Source organism: Crotalus tigris, unplaced genomic scaffold (assembly GCF_016545835.1).
Source record: "Crotalus tigris isolate CLP2741 ecotype Arizona unplaced genomic scaffold, ASM1654583v1 scf7180000018549.3470463, whole genome shotgun sequence".
Taxonomy (NCBI): Eukaryota; Metazoa; Chordata; class Lepidosauria; order Squamata; family Viperidae; genus Crotalus; species Crotalus tigris.
This window is the reverse complement of record NW_024097072.1, coordinates 74218-89403: the sequence shown is the minus strand read 5'-3', so window position 1 is coordinate 89403 and position 15186 is coordinate 74218. Positions and strand designations below refer to the sequence as shown.

The window sequence follows — 15186 nt, the reverse complement described above, 5'->3', positions numbered from 1 at the left end:
CAAGATCATGTGAAGTGTTAATACCACTTTACAATGCCGTGGTAAGGCCACACTTGGAATACTGCATCCAGTTTTGGTCACCACGATGTAAAAAAAGATGTTGAGACTGTAGAAAGAGTGCAGAGAAGAGCAACAACGATGATCAGGGGACTGGAGGCTAAAACATATGAGGAACGGTTGCTGGAATTGGGTATGTCTAGTTTAATGAAGAGAAGGACTAGGGATGACATGATAGCAGTGTTTCAATATCTAAGGGGTTGCCACAAAGAAGAGGGAGTCACACTATTCTTCAGAGGACAAGAAGTAATCAATGGAAAGTTATCAAGAAGAAAACCAACCTAGAACTACGGAGAAATCTGACAGCGAAAACAATAAACCAATGGAACAACTTGCCTTCAGAAATTGTGTGTGCTCCAACAGTGGAAGTCGTGGGTGCTTCTTCTCACTAGAAGAAGAGACTGGACAGCCACTTGTCTGGAATGATGCAGGGTCCCTTCCAACTCTTGTTATTTTGTTCTGTTATTCTGTTAAGCCTGATGAGGAAAAACATGACTAATTTTTCCATTCTTGTTTCATAGCAACTGTCATAAATCTCCCAAATGGTGGGATGTCTGGACTTCTAAACTTCCAGACCGGGTGAATGTTTGCAGGGAGCTGGTTGCACATTCCAAGTAGCTTGTTAGGCTGTTGGCTATTGAAATCCATGTCCTTTCTGTAAGCCCACCAGCTGGCTCAGTAGCTTTGCTAGTGCTAGTTTGCAAATGGGAAAGTGAGCTCATCTTTTTAGTCGTCCCCCCCCCCCCCCTTTGGCTAACATTGCCGTTCTTTGATATTCCCTTCTTGGTCTCCACCCTGCCCTGCTAAGCAGGATTGCCTCCAACAGCTTCTTCCGTCTTTTATTTACACAAAACATAAACCTGCTTTTCCATCTGTCAGTGCAGCAAGCCAGACAAACAGGATTTGGATTTCCCTGCCCTGACTGTTCCCTGCAAATCCAGAACTGGATTAAAGAGAATGCTACAAGATTGGTAGGCTATTGGGGAGTCCCAAATATGAAGTGGGGATGCTCTGTTTATATATTCAGCTGACAACTGAACTGGACAGAGTTCCTTCATCTGAGCAAAGGGCTTTCCAATTTTGACAACTTTTAAGACTTGTGTCTTTGGAGATTCTGAGTCATTCAGGTCATAGTGGATGAGGAGTCCACTATGAAAGAAGTCAAAGAGGCCATCTACATTTCAAAATTGAACAGCCCTCTCTCAACAGGGGATACACCATCCTCTATCTCCAGTCTACAACACAATCCTTTCAGCAGTTCCAAGAAGGTTCCACACCCATTTGCACTACTCAGGTGACCCTGACAACACAGGCAAATCTCCAGGTGGCCTCAACGACTCTCTAAAAGAATGCAAACGACCAGCCGTCTGCAAGAGTACAAATACTTCCATTCCCCACCATCCAGTCAGAGCTGAAGAAGCTTCTTGGATGAGAAACAAGACGTCTTCAAAGAAAAACAAGAAAGTCTTGTTGCCTCGTGAAAAAGCATGTTTGGGTTTAAGATTTGTGACCTTCAGCCCCCAGAATTCTGGCTGGGGAATTCTTGGAGTTGAAGTTCACAAGTCTTAAGGTTTCCAGCTTTGGCAAGCCCTGCGTTAGATTAAGGTCTGGTGGTTGCTCTTTGCTCTTCTCTGATCTGCGTTTGGAGTGCTGAAAAAAATGACCTGTATCCCTGGTATTTGGGAGTATATCCTTTGTGGGTGTCATAACTCCTGCAGCATTCCTCATTCTGATAACAGGCAGCCCCATTTTCCTTCTGAAGATGGTCTTCAGCACTTTGAGATGAAGCTTCTGAAATAGGACAATCAAGTACCCACTTTTAGTACTGCAGTTTTGATGGTTGCCTGTTTGTTGCTCCCAATACAGACGTGAACCAGAGCAGGAATGCCCTGGGATGGGCCCCATTACTCTCCTTAACCTCCCTGCACCCCCTTCCCAAAAGAATATAGCAGCATTTCACAGGGTTACAGTATGAAAATTGTGGCTTGATATGGTCCCCAATTTATGGTGGACTAGGAGCTGGTTTTTCTGAACAGCCTCATCCCTGCAAACCCATTGGTAATGCAGCCTTTGTCATGTTCATGCTTTACGCTTTGAAAACAAGTGCTTAAAAATAAGACAAAGGTGTGAAACAGTCTCAGAACCTATATTTATTTCTGCTGCTCATCACCAGGTTCTTTTATTAGTCCCAGGCAAAAATATTATCCCATAATTCCAGCCTTATTAGAATTTCCAGTTAAATAGCATTGAGAACACCTGTGCTCTTCGTTGTCTTGCATTGTTTAAGCTTTATTCATTTTTTTATAATAAAGCTTCGTTAGATGGGCTTGTCATAAGATGAAGGATTTTTTTTTCTTCTCCCCCTTCCTTCCTTGCCTTTATGCAGGAAAGTATTTGAACAGGACATGCTGCAGTCTAAATAAACCCAGATTAATCAGATAAGCATTTTTCTGGAGGTTTTATAGCGCTTAATAAACACTTTTATCTGTGCTCCTCAGCATAATGTGTGTTTCTGCAGAGTGTAGTCACTGAATTATGGCACGCTGAAGCTTTACTATCTTTTATTTATCATCAGTTACTCTGTTGCATGGATTAAAAAAGAAACTGCAAGGGGGTGAAGTTAAATGGCTGGCAAGAGAGGGTTGAGAATCAAACAATAACAATAGGGTTAAATGTGATGCCTTGCAAAAAAAAAGGTTTCCCATTGCATCCAAACTAGGCCACTTGGACTGTGTTGGGAATACCTGCCTGGAATGGGAGTTGGGTGGCATACAAGTTTAAACAATAACAATAATAGGAGTAGTAGTAATAGGTGCCTTGGCCACTTGAACAGCATCGGAATTGACAACTTTACCATCGGTCAGTTGCAAAAGGCAGCTTTACTCAGAATCGACAATGCCTCTTAACACCTTCAAACATTCACATCTGCCTATCCCAGGTCTTTGGGGTCGACTCGGTAGGTGAATAAAAATGCCAAATCCATGCTGAACATCTGACTGACTGCGACAAACCATAACAAATCCTGTAACGATACCTTTAACATCATCAAGCAACATCTGCCTATCCCAGCTCCTTGAGAAGCACTCACTAGGCAGATACAAATTCCAAATCCCAATCTAAACATCTGGCTGACTTTGCAACCAACCATCATAATATGAGCTTTGGGAAAACTAGCCTTCAATGAATCTTGTCCTCAAAAACATCTGACATTTATTTTCACTGAGTTTTGCAATATGAAAACAGGTTCACTGCCTCTTTTTTCAATAGGAGACCAGCAGCCTTCCTACTGAGAATGAACTATGCATTTTCCCACGAATCTTTTGTTCATTTCTTCACTGACACTAGAACAATGCCAAAAGCTCTCATTTTTTCCCTTATTTCAGTGTTCTTAATTAGCAGTGCTGGGAAAATACCTTGGCCAGTGTCCCACCAAGGGCTACATTAAACAGTACCTTTTTGAATCTGTATCTGCGTTGAATAAGGCACCTTCCAACACTTATTTGTTTGCCTGCATATTGATTAACCAAGTGTTTATGCAGCATTGCCTTCATGTTGAGCCTTGGTGGATAGCAAATCTCACATCCATTTAAATCAGAGGTCCTCCATCTATTGGACACCAGGGACTGGTTCCATGGAGAAAGGTTTTTCTGTGGACCGGAGAGTGCATGGTTCTGTGTGCTGCCTGCATCCCATGGATGGGGCTTTGCTTGTTTGTGTGGACCAGTTGCTGGCATGCTGCGGTCCCGGGGGTTGGGGACCCCTGATTTAAATGATGGCCCCATCCTATAACCTGACTTTGCTCTACTCTCCAGTTCTCCTTTCATAGTAAGCCAAGAAAGAAGGCGAGAACCTCGCAGTAATTCTCCTGTTCATGCGATCTTGATCAACAGGCACTGTGGTGTACGGTGAACCCATTGCAGCAAGCTTGGGTACCGACGGATCTCATTACTGGAGTAAAAACTGGGCCAAAGCAGCTGCTTTTGTCACTTCTCCACCACTGAGTCCTGACCCAACCACTCCGGACTTCCTCAATTCTCTGCTGTCCTGGTGAGTTGGAGGTAGTGGCGATCCTTATATGAGTTGATTCTGATCTCAAAACACGGGAAATGTGTGCCAAAGTAGGAAGAGAAAAAAATCTGTGTTCCATGCAGATGGCTTGGATTTGCACCGAGTTGACGGTGGCTGTTGTATTAAAAGACTGTCTTCACGCCTTCTCTTCCTCTTTGATTTATTCACCTCCTCTGCATTACTTTGGGATATTTGGGACCCAGCCTGAGAATGCGGCCCCAGGTTCTATCAAGGAGAGTTTTACGATGCAGCTATATCCTCTTGGCACCGCTGTGATTAAACCTGGGAAACTTTTCAAAATGTGTGGCTTAGAATTCCAGCCCTTCCTCCCAAGCTCAGATTTAAGACCACAGCTGGTAATAAAGAGGTGATTTATAAAGATGAATAATTTGTAGTCCTACCTAACGTTCGTTTCATGCAGTGAGCATTGATTTAAGTGCAGATTTTCTTTTTTTGCTTTTGCTGTCATTTTGACATTGATGAATAGAGCGACTCTTGTTTTCTGCTTCCAGTGGAGATCTCCAGGTTACTGGCAGTGGCCACTGTACTTTCAACACTGCCCAGAAAGCTGTTGGGAAGGACAATTTCACTTTGATCCCACAAGGAACCAATGGAACTGAGGAACGGATGTCCATCATCTGGGATAAAGCCGTGGTAGGTTGCTCTTGTTTGGGTTGGGATTAAGTCTACCAGTGCCAAACATGTCAACCATCTGTAACCAAGTTCCCTGCAGCCATGGCTTGGCAGAGGCTTTCCAACTTAGTTGATGAACATTGATAGAGATGACGTGAATCCATTGGCATCTAGGGAATAAATTTGGACATCGGTATTAAAACATTTAGAGATTCTCCCTTGCTTTGATAGGACAGTATCATTTGAGATCACATTGTGATTAGCATTTATTTAGTTGTGTAACTGTAATGATATGTGGGAGTGGCAGACAGGAGGAAGAACTGTAGCCTAAACAATCATTATGCAAAAGGGATCTCAGCCCATGGAAAGAAAAGGGGCAGGAGAAGCGTTTCATAAAGGACTCATCCTAGTTTTCTGGAAAGCAGAATTAAGTCCAGTCTTTTGCAGCTTGGTAGACTTTGTTTGCTTAGAATAAATTTGTACCTGGGCAATAGAGTTCAAAAGCAAATAAAGCCAAAGAATCAGGCGTAGCCCAACAAAATAATTCCTTTTGCAGGCAGCTTGAAATTCCTCTTCCAGGATGGGCATGGATGAGCACAAGCTGTTTCTTTGATGACCCCATTAGTTCTCCCCCCCCCCACTGCTGGATTGGTTTTCCCAGTGTGACCCTTCTTTGATTTAGGTTACTGGCAAAATGGACGAGAACCAGTTTGTTGCTGTCACTAGCACCACAGCAGCCAAGATCTTCAATCTGTATCCACGGAAGGGGCGCATTGCAGTGGGATCTGATGCTGACCTGGTGATCTGGGATCCAGACAGTGTCAAGACGTTCTCAGCCAAGACGCATAACATAGTAAGTTTGCAGATTAAAAACTAGGCCAGTATACGGGTGAAAATGCCGGACTGCAGTGGGAAAACCTAAGGGCTGGCATACTATTCATCCCAGAACAGCCTTGATGCCATAGGGCATGGAAGTTAAGCCTGGAGTAGACTTCTGCAACACTGCGTGTCATGGAACATAGGCGTCTGTCGCCTGGAGATGGTTGCATAATTGTTGCATTTATAGTTCTGCCAATGTTAACATTCTGGGTAGAGGCGCTCAAACAACAAAGCACCAACAGGAAGTCAGAACAACCAATCAGTGTGCAGGATGCATATCTCAGCATAACATATAGTTGAGATTTGGGAGTTGTGTGCTTCGGCTTGCCTGTAACCATTTGCAACCTATGTTTACCCATCAACCTCTTTGCAGCAGAGGTGTGCGTCTACGCCTATGCCCTATTTCAGAAAAGCCTAAATCATGCTTTCCTTCTACTAGCCCAACTTACCTTGATGATGGTTGTGGGGAAAGTGCTTTGAAATACATACTACTTCTTCCTATGCTGCTGGTCCAATCAAGATCACAACCCAAATTTTGCCTTCTCTTGACAAATAATGAAAACCTTGCCAGCCAAAGCTTGGCAAACATGTTTTGTAATATCTGTTAACTAGTGGGGAAAAGGCTAAATTAAAAAAAAACATTGACAGATTAGGTTTTAAGTTATTTGGGGGCATTAAAAAGAAGAAAAGAACTCATCAATTTATGGAAGATTGAAAATGGGGTGCTTTTTCTCCTTACATTTGGCAATCCCTAGTATGTGACGCAGAAAGAACTCTTCCTGAATATCTGCAAGAATTGACTAGTGAAATTCAATAGGCTTAGAAATGTATCAATATATTTGCATTTACATATACTCCCTTTTAGATTTATGCATTTGTTTTTAATAAATACATTGTTTTTATCGATTTAGCAGAATACTAATCAAATTGAAAATAATTTTTGAGATTTGGTTTAGTGATTCCACTGTATATTTCAGCCCCGGTAGAAGTGGAGCAGAGCATTCTCTGAACATCTGCAATAGAAGCAGCAACACGGTCCAAAAAGTAATGTTGTAATTGACCTTTTAGACAATTTAATAGGAGCACTTTCTGCTTCTTTGGCCTTGAGAAAAAAAAAAAAAGAGACAACAAGTGCTTTGTTGTCTTATTTACATCTCCTCTAGCTATTGGCAGAAAGCCCAGAGAATATTGAGAAACTTAAGCCCTGAAAACTGGCATCTTGGTCTAATAAAAACATTACAAGTAGTCTTCAATTTGCCACCACAGTTGGGACCTGAATTTCTGTTGCTAAACAAGGCAGTTTTAAGAAACTCACTGCAATTATTAGGTGAATCAGATAATTGTTAAGCAAATCCGGCTTTCTGCATTGACATGGTTGGTTGGAAGCCAGCTTGGAAAATGTGACCTTTACAGTACTCTCTGAGCGGTTTACAGTGTCAGCATATTGTCCCCATTAATCTGGGTCCTCATCTTACCGACCTCGGAAGGATGGAAGGCTGAGTCAACCTTGAGCCAGTCAGGATCGAACGCCTGGCTGTGGGCAGAGTTAGCCTGCAATACTGCATTCTAACCACTGCGCCACTATGGCTCCTAAATGATCACAAATGGTGATCACATGACCTTGGGAGACTAACCATCGTAAATAAATATATGCCAGTTGCCAAGTGCCTTAGTCCACAGGATCATGAGGATCCTTCAACAGCTGTAAGCACAAGTCATTGTTTTCAGTACTGTGGTAAGTTCACATGATTACTATATGAATGGTTGTAAGCCAAGGACTACTTGTATCTCATTGGAGTTCTGTTTCTTCGCTTCTGATAAGTTCTGGTAGCCTTGTCCTGTGGCTGTAGTGGGACCATCTTGCAGGATCTGGGAATGGCGGTCTTCTTCCTGCCCTATGGAACATCTGCCTTGATGTCTGGGGAGCACGTGCAATGTGTTTCATGACCAAACTAGGTAATATCGTCAATGCTGATGATGTTACCTAGTTGAGTCATGAAAAGTCTGCAAGAAAACCATCAAGCTCAGACAGCACCAAGGGCAACACAAATCTAACAGTGTTCATGCAGTTCCAGAGATGACATTTCAAGGATGGATTACTCATCAACTGTGGACCTGCCTTCTTTTTTTGTCTTCCAGAATGTGGAGTACAACATCTTTGAAGGCATGGAGTGTCGTGGGTCTCCTTTAGTGGTCATCAGCCAAGGAAAAATTGTACTGGAGGATGGTAACCTCCACGCAACTGAGGGGTCTGGCCGATACATTCCTAGGAAACCTTACCCTGACTTTGTTTACAAACGTATCAAAGCCAGAAGCAGAGTAAGTAGGTTGAATCATCACCACCTTTGTGGTGTGTGGTCTTGCCAATTATAAAGTAAATATAAAATGGGTCTGTTAAAAGGAGAATCTAGCAGTTGGGCACATCTGGAAGATTAGCAGATTGCTTTGTTAGAAACTTCCAGATACTTTTGATCAGGGGGTTGCAAATGTATGAAAATATAGAGAAGAATTATGAGTTTGGATTGATCTCCAACTTCCAATCTGCAGGCTGGCTGAGTTTTAAGACCTGTGGACTTGAACTGAGAAGATAGGAATATGTATAGGAGCCAAACAAAAACAAACTGGATTATTTATCCCTATATTGCCAGGCATTTTCTCATTCTTTTCTTTCTTTTCTTCCTTTCTGCCTTGACATCACTTTTCCCCAAGCTGGCTGAATTGAGGGGTGTCCCACGCGGTTTGTACGACGGCCCTGTTTGTGAAGTATCGGTGACGCCAAAAACGGTCACACCAGCTTCCTCCGCCAAGACGTCCCCAGCGAAACAGCAGGCCCCACCTGTGAGGAATTTGCACCAGTCTGGATTTAGCTTGTCGGGTACATGCTTTCATGAGGCTAAACTATTGTCATGGAATGTTTGCTTTATTTGACTAGCATTCTGGGAAGGAAGGAGATGGGGGAGAGGTTGTAAGAGATTTCTGCTTGCTAGCTTAGAAGGTTCTGCTTACTAGTTCTGGTTCAGTGTTGTAGGAGGAAAATACAGACAAGTACAGCTAAACATAGCTGGGTTATCATCCCCTGGGACATGTTTTGGGTTGCTGGAATGGAGATCTCAGTGAGATAACCTCAGCATCTGCAAACTGCAGTTTCCGGAATTACTGACTGAAAAGATCCTAGTTCAGAATAATGCAACGACATTAGGCTATGCAGGTCATCCTTGACTTACAATGGCTTACAATTGTGCACAGATTTTCCATTGCTAAAGCAAGCGAGTTTGGCCCCATTTTACGGTCTTTCTTGCCACAGTTGTCAAGTTAATCACTGCAGTTAAGTGTATAAAATAGTTGTTAAGTGAAGTTGGTTTCCCTATTGACTCTGCTTATCAGAAGTAGCAAAAAGGGGATCACATGACCACGGCGCACTGCAACCGTCATAAATACGAGCCAGTTGCCAAGCTCTAAATTTTGATCAAGAGACCGTGAGGATGCTGCAACAATCACCTTTTCCGGATGGTCACTGAGTGGTTGCAAGTCAAGGACTACGTGTGTGGTTTAGTTCACAGAGGAAGAGGAGGTGGAGGTGATGGTGCCACCATAAAAAACAAAATTAACAAACTGAGCAGCCATCGCAGTACAGATTCTATTGCCAGTCGAATAATCTTGGAAGACTTTTAAGGAGATGACCTCACGCTTGTCTATGATCGTAGAAATCAGTCTAAATGCCTTGAAAACTTAAACTATTAATTGGGGCGTGTGTTATTTTCAGATCTGCTTTTAAAAAGTGCAAGATAAGAAGAAATCAATTAGGACAGTGATGGCGAACCTTTTAGAGACCGAGTGCCCAAACTGCAATCCAAAACCCACTTATTTATCGCAAAGTGCCAGGGCTGCATCGGATGGGGATGGGGGGAGGCGTGGCCCACTGGGTGGGCATGGCTGCGGTGGTCACGGCAGACTGAGTGGGCGTGGCCACCTTGATGTTGCTTGGGGGGGTGCCTGTGGGGGCTGGGCAGGATTGGGGGAGATCCAAGGGGTCTCTGGTGGGTGGAGTGGTGGGCAGGAGGCTTGTCCTGCGGGATGAGGCAGGTGGTAGGGCGGGGGTTGCCATTGCTTGGGGCAAGGCGAGGCAGGGGCAGCTGCTGCCTGACACCATCAGCCCCCGCACACAGGCCAGCAAGTGCATGGGGGCGTGCTTTACTTGAGCTTGCTAGCCAGCTACTTCACCTCCTTTGTGCTGGGTGGGGTTGCCGCTCCGAGTGCCAGCGGTGGCCTAATGGACCTGCGCAAGCTGGCGGCGGCGGCAAGTGTGCCCACAGAGAGGGCTCTAAGTGCCGCCTCTGGCACGCATGCCATAGGTTCGCCATCACTGAGTTAGGATTCCCCTGGCCCAAGCCATGCAGATCAAGCCAGTCTTCATAAGGGATCTTCCCATTTCACCCATCCAGTGCAGTAGGGGTCCACAACCCTGGTCCATGGACTGTTACTGGTCCGTGGCCCATTCAGAATTGGGCTGTGTGAATGGCAGTTGAGCGTGCAAAGCTTCATTTGCGCATGTACGGGATTAGGTTGCATGGCTGAAACCATACCCTCCCTCTCCACCACCAAGGCTGCCAGTCCATGGAACCAGAAAAGTTAGGGACTGCTGGAGTACCGAGCAAGTCGAGATGAAATGACCGTATTGATCAGTCGAATTCACCAGATTGCAGTCAGCCAAGTCAACGCTTTAGACTTAGTTTGAAATCACCGTTGAATTGCTCACTTTAGATATGTGTACATCTTCAGTTTTTCACTCTGCTTCTCTCCCTCCCTCCCTCTTTCCAACTCGTAGGTGCACAGATCGACGATAATATCCCACGGCGTACTACACAGCGCATAGTTGCGCCCCCTGGTGGCCGCGCCAACATCACCAGCTTGGGTTAAAAATGACACCCCGGAGGAGAAAAAGTCCACCTAGCAGATGGTGGGAGAGGGTGGGGACACTTGAAAAGACCTTTTTAAAAAATTCTTTTAGAGCCTGTGATGGTTACTGCGGATGAGCAGTGGATGAGGCCATAATCTCTCCCTCCCCCTTTTCCTTTTATTGTTAACCATTTCCCACCCCGTCTCTTCACAAAACCTACTCACTTCTCCTTTCCTCCTTTCCTTGGAAACGGACACCTCTCCTCTCCCACCCCCTGTTTTCTGCTTTTAAAAGAGATAAACATTGACGTGTAGAACTTGTAGTTGACGTGACCATGAGCATCCTCGTTTCTTTGCTTTGCCTCTTTTATTTTTTTAAATTTTCTTTTAAAGGAAGGATAAAGTGAATGTCCCGTGAGCTGCCTCTCCCCCCCCCTCGTCTATTAAGGTTGGGTTTAATAAAGGGTTTAAACTGGACATTTCCAAAACTGGACTCACCAATCAGGCGACTTAGAACATGGGACTAACCATCCCAAATCCAAACCCATGGATGGCCTTCTTTCCATTTAGAGGGAGGAAGATTTTTGTGCTGCTAAGTCAAGGTGTAATTGTGTTGTGGAGAGAATGTATCCCTTCTTATTTTGATATTTAATACCTTTATCCCACTCTTGAAGCAATTGAAGGATTCTTCATTTTCTTATGTGAGAGTGTGTCTACGCATATGATTATGGGCTTGTTCTTGCCTGTTGCATTGTTTGACATGCCTTATTTTAGGATGGAGAGAATCTTTCCATTTTTCTATTTTCTTAGAGTTTTAGGGTCTCCATAGCTCCACCATATTCTGGTCATTTCTTGCATCAACCCAACCTTGAGTTTTGCCATCCAAACCCAACCTTGAGTTTTGCCATCTGAACTTCTTTCAGAAGTTCTCCAATGTGTTCTTCTAAGTTTTGGAACCTTCTAAAAGACATCCTCCACTGTACTTTCCCTAAACTTATCTGATTCTCTATATAGTAGACTCTCCCTTGTTTAAACTCTTCCATCTCTGTGGGAAGTAGGTTCTTAGAAAATCCAAGGCACAGACTCTTTAGGGGTTGAGAGCTCAGAGAAGGAAACTGGATGGGGGAGCATCTTCTAAATTACTTCCTGCACTTAAAAGTGTATTGCATTGAAAAAAAGAAGACATCAATCCATTCTTGCCACTATCCCAGTGTTTCTCAACCTTGACAATTTTAAGGCATGTGGACTTCAACTCCCAGAATTCCACAGCCAGCATTGCTGGCTGTGGAATTCTGGGAGTTGAAGTCCACATGCCTTAAAATTGTCAAGGTTGAGAAACACTGCACTATCCCAAATAAGAGGGCCAGCTGCAGAACTTAATTGTCACCATGGCTTGCTTCTTATATTCTAACAATACACGAATTGTTTCATAGCTTAGAATCTTAAGTCTACTACAGTATCCCCCTTGAGCTCAATCTTCATTTTTCTACCAATAGTACTATTACTATTGCTAAACCACCCAGAGAATGTTGTAAAGTGCTATGGGGCAGTAAGGAAGCCTAAATGCTGTTGCTAGTGTAGTCTTAGAGTGTTGGGTCTTGACTGAGTGAAAACTGAGATATGGGAGAGACCTGTAGGACTGATTCCCAGAATGCCTTGGTGCAAGAAAAAGAAAATGGATGGAACCCAGTGTGGCAAATAGAAATCCTTGCCGTTCTTTGATCACAATGTATCTGGATTAGCTTTGGAGTTAGGACTGCGCAACCTGTTTCGTGCAACAGCTGTTCTGTGTTTGAATTGAAGGTTTGAGGGAGCTGTTGCCTGAATCAAACCATGCACCATGTTTTGTTCCACGGGAGAATGAAGGAGGATTGTTCTGATCTGCACGCAAGTGGTTTGGTTCTTTGCCAGCTTAGAATACTTGCCAGGACTTTGCTAGCTTAGGGTACCAGCTTAGGGTACTAAAAGAAAGATGGCAGTAGACATAATGAGGAATGCTGATGAGATGCTCCACATGGGTGACAGCTGAGGTGAGAAACAGAAGTCTCTGAGAAGGTGTTAGGTTGAACCAGTGGAACATGCTACTTGGAACTGCTGAGGGGAGAGAATAGGTGTCGTTCATCAGCTTCACCCTACTTGCCCATCCAGTTTTTACTTGGCCAAAATGCAAAATAACTAAAGCATTGAGCTTTTAGGTTTTCCTGACCTGGAGTGGTTCTGCAGAAGTTCTAAAACTCTGCATTGTTTGGAGTTGAAGATAAAATGCTTCTACTTCGTGCACGTTTGCATTTGGCAGCGACTCTTACCTGCATTGTCCAGCCCCCGATCTTTAAACCTCTTGTGCTAGCAGAAGGCAGTGCATTCCTGACAAGCTAGTAGCATGGCCAACTTGCCATGAATCATCCTCCTTTTAAATATAGGTGCAAAGGTCTGAATGTGGGTGGATTTGAAGCGCTGGCCTAGGTGCACAGAGGCCTCTTAATTAATATTTATTATTGGTCCAGTGAAGTGGATGATTCTCTTGGCTTGTTCTGATCCCATGATAGAATCCAAATGTGTATAATTTGCAGGATTCAACTGTATGTAGCCCATACAGGAACTGCCATAGTTCCCAATTCTTACCTGATCAGAGTATATAGAAATACAAACGCTTCCGTTCAATCTTCTAGGAGGTTAACAGGCAAAGATTGTCAAATCTCCCTTTCCCATCTTTGTTGGGTTGGTTGAGTCATTATTTGGTTACATCCTTCCTTTATTGTTTATGTCTTCCTTTTTAAAATAGTAGTCTTCGTGTACATGTATGGGATTAATTTGTGCCTTTACTTAATCTTGGACGCAGGTCTTGGAAGGGGTTGACTCCGCTAAAGCAAAATTTTAAGTTTCTACTTTCCCTAAGCTAGACTCTTGAAACCTATGAAGGATATGATTGAATTCAAGGCCAAAAGTTATAAGGAATTTACACAGCACATATGAAATCCTAAGATTCCCAGATATCTCCTCATTTGTAAGTCATGAATGCTCCTTCCTGTCTTTCTGCTGACTTAAGGTCAGAAGTGGCTCAGTCCAACATGCCATTGTTCCTCTTACCACTTCCATGCATAGACCAGGCATAACATGGTATTGCTTCCCAGTTCTTGAGTTGACATCTACAGATGTAGTCAACTTTACTAGTCTGTTCTGGATCCTTGAACTGTCTGTATTTTTTCAGCTTGCCCCATATCGGACTCACGTCTACTGGAATATGTGTGAAGCCTACTATATGTGTTCGTAGATTTTCAATGTTCTGGTAGCTGTGGAGCAATGGGTGATGTGCGTAATCCAATAAGCTTGTGTTCCTCCTCCTATATATTCAGCCATATGAAGATAGTCCCTAGGACACTTCCTATCTTTGGTCTACATTCCCTATTGCTCAGACAGTAGTGTAAAAACACCTGCCATTTGAATGCTGAAATGTATGGGTGCGATAGGTATAAAATTGGAAGTTAACCTGCCTCTTTTCTTCCTTCCTTTTTTTTTTTTCATGCTGTTACGGGCAACGAATTCCAGACCATTTCAAATGGATTTCTTAATTTTTTTTATTTACTTACAAGATTGCACTTTTATTAAGAAAATATTTAGTAAGTGTAATATATATATGTTCAGCTATTTTTAATGTTATTTTTTTCATTTGTGCTTTAATAATGAATTTAAGCATTTTTTTTAAAATGGGAGAAAATTCTTTTGTAAAAAAAAAAAAACTCCAAGCAACCGTGTTTGTTTCAGTTGTGTGAAATGCATGCAGCTCTCTGCTATTCACTTGAGTCTTCCTTCTCTCTCTCTCTCTCTCCCTCTCTCTCTCTCTCCCCCCCTCTCTTTCTCTCCCTTCCATGTTCATAATTGTTGTTTTGCTTTGTGCTTTGAGATGGGGAATAGAAAAAGTTTTTTTAAAAAAATTGCAGGCTGTGTAAGCATGTTGTTTCCTGTGGGACCTCACTCGTTCCGTGTGTCTGTTTTTAATGACTGTCCTATGTAAATGCATAAAAAAAATGACACTGAACATGGAATTAATTTACCGCAGTGACTTGATGCTCTAAAAGAAGAGGGAAATCGTAATTACAGATAATTAAACTATGTAGAATTTAATACTAGATGGATTTTACCCCTTGGATTTGTGCTTGTGAAAATGAGTGAAGGAGCTGTAAGTGCTAAGATGATCATGTGTGTAGACAAAAACAAAAACAGGAAAAAAAAAAAAAACATCCCAGCCCTTATATTTGACCATTCTCTGTATGGGGAAAATAATGGCATAAAACAAGTCGTGTGTTCTTTCTTTCTTAAAAATTCTGTGTTACATTACCATGGGAACTCCTTAATAAAGATGAAATGTTGTTGTTTCAGTTGCTGAGCTGTGGTCCAAGAGGTTGATTTTATGTGTGAGATTGCTGTGTTTGTCCATGCCAAAATGGCAGTTTGAGCCAACCCTACCACAACCTGGGGACTTCCAAAGTCCTGAACTTCAAACTTACTGTAAATCCTTGGCCAGATAATAATAATAATAATAATAATAGTAATGACTCGATAGGTAGACAAAATGCCAAATCCAATCTGAACATCTGGCTGACTGTGCGATGATTGATAATAATAATAATAATAATAATCATCATCATCATCATC

General features: G+C 42.9%; 1 protein-coding gene and 1 long non-coding RNA gene across 4 annotated transcripts in view; one reads left to right on the top strand and one right to left on the bottom strand.

Annotated features, from left to right (window-relative positions):
* The window catches only part of DPYSL2 (dihydropyrimidinase like 2), a 58311-nt gene extending 43394 nt beyond the window's left edge, over window positions 1-14917 (top strand). For all 3 annotated transcript variants that reach the window (XM_039354173.1, XM_039354175.1, XM_039354174.1), the window contains exons 9-14: window positions 3948-4104; window positions 4638-4779; window positions 5441-5611; window positions 7777-7956; window positions 8347-8512; window positions 10463-14917. In XM_039354173.1, coding sequence (XP_039210107.1) covers window positions 3948-4104; window positions 4638-4779; window positions 5441-5611; window positions 7777-7956; window positions 8347-8512; window positions 10463-10554 — 908 coding nt within the window. In that variant the 3' untranslated portion in view covers window positions 10555-14917. The remainder of the gene's footprint in view (window positions 1-3947; window positions 4105-4637; window positions 4780-5440; window positions 5612-7776; window positions 7957-8346; window positions 8513-10462) is intronic.
* LOC120312879 lies at window positions 191-3874 on the bottom strand. The gene is made up of 2 exons (XR_005557983.1): window positions 3510-3874; window positions 191-533 (listed from the first exon to the last, which is right to left on the bottom strand). It is a non-coding gene; the product is annotated as an uncharacterized LOC120312879 (long non-coding RNA).
* Window positions 14918-15186: the final 269 nt, after the last annotated feature.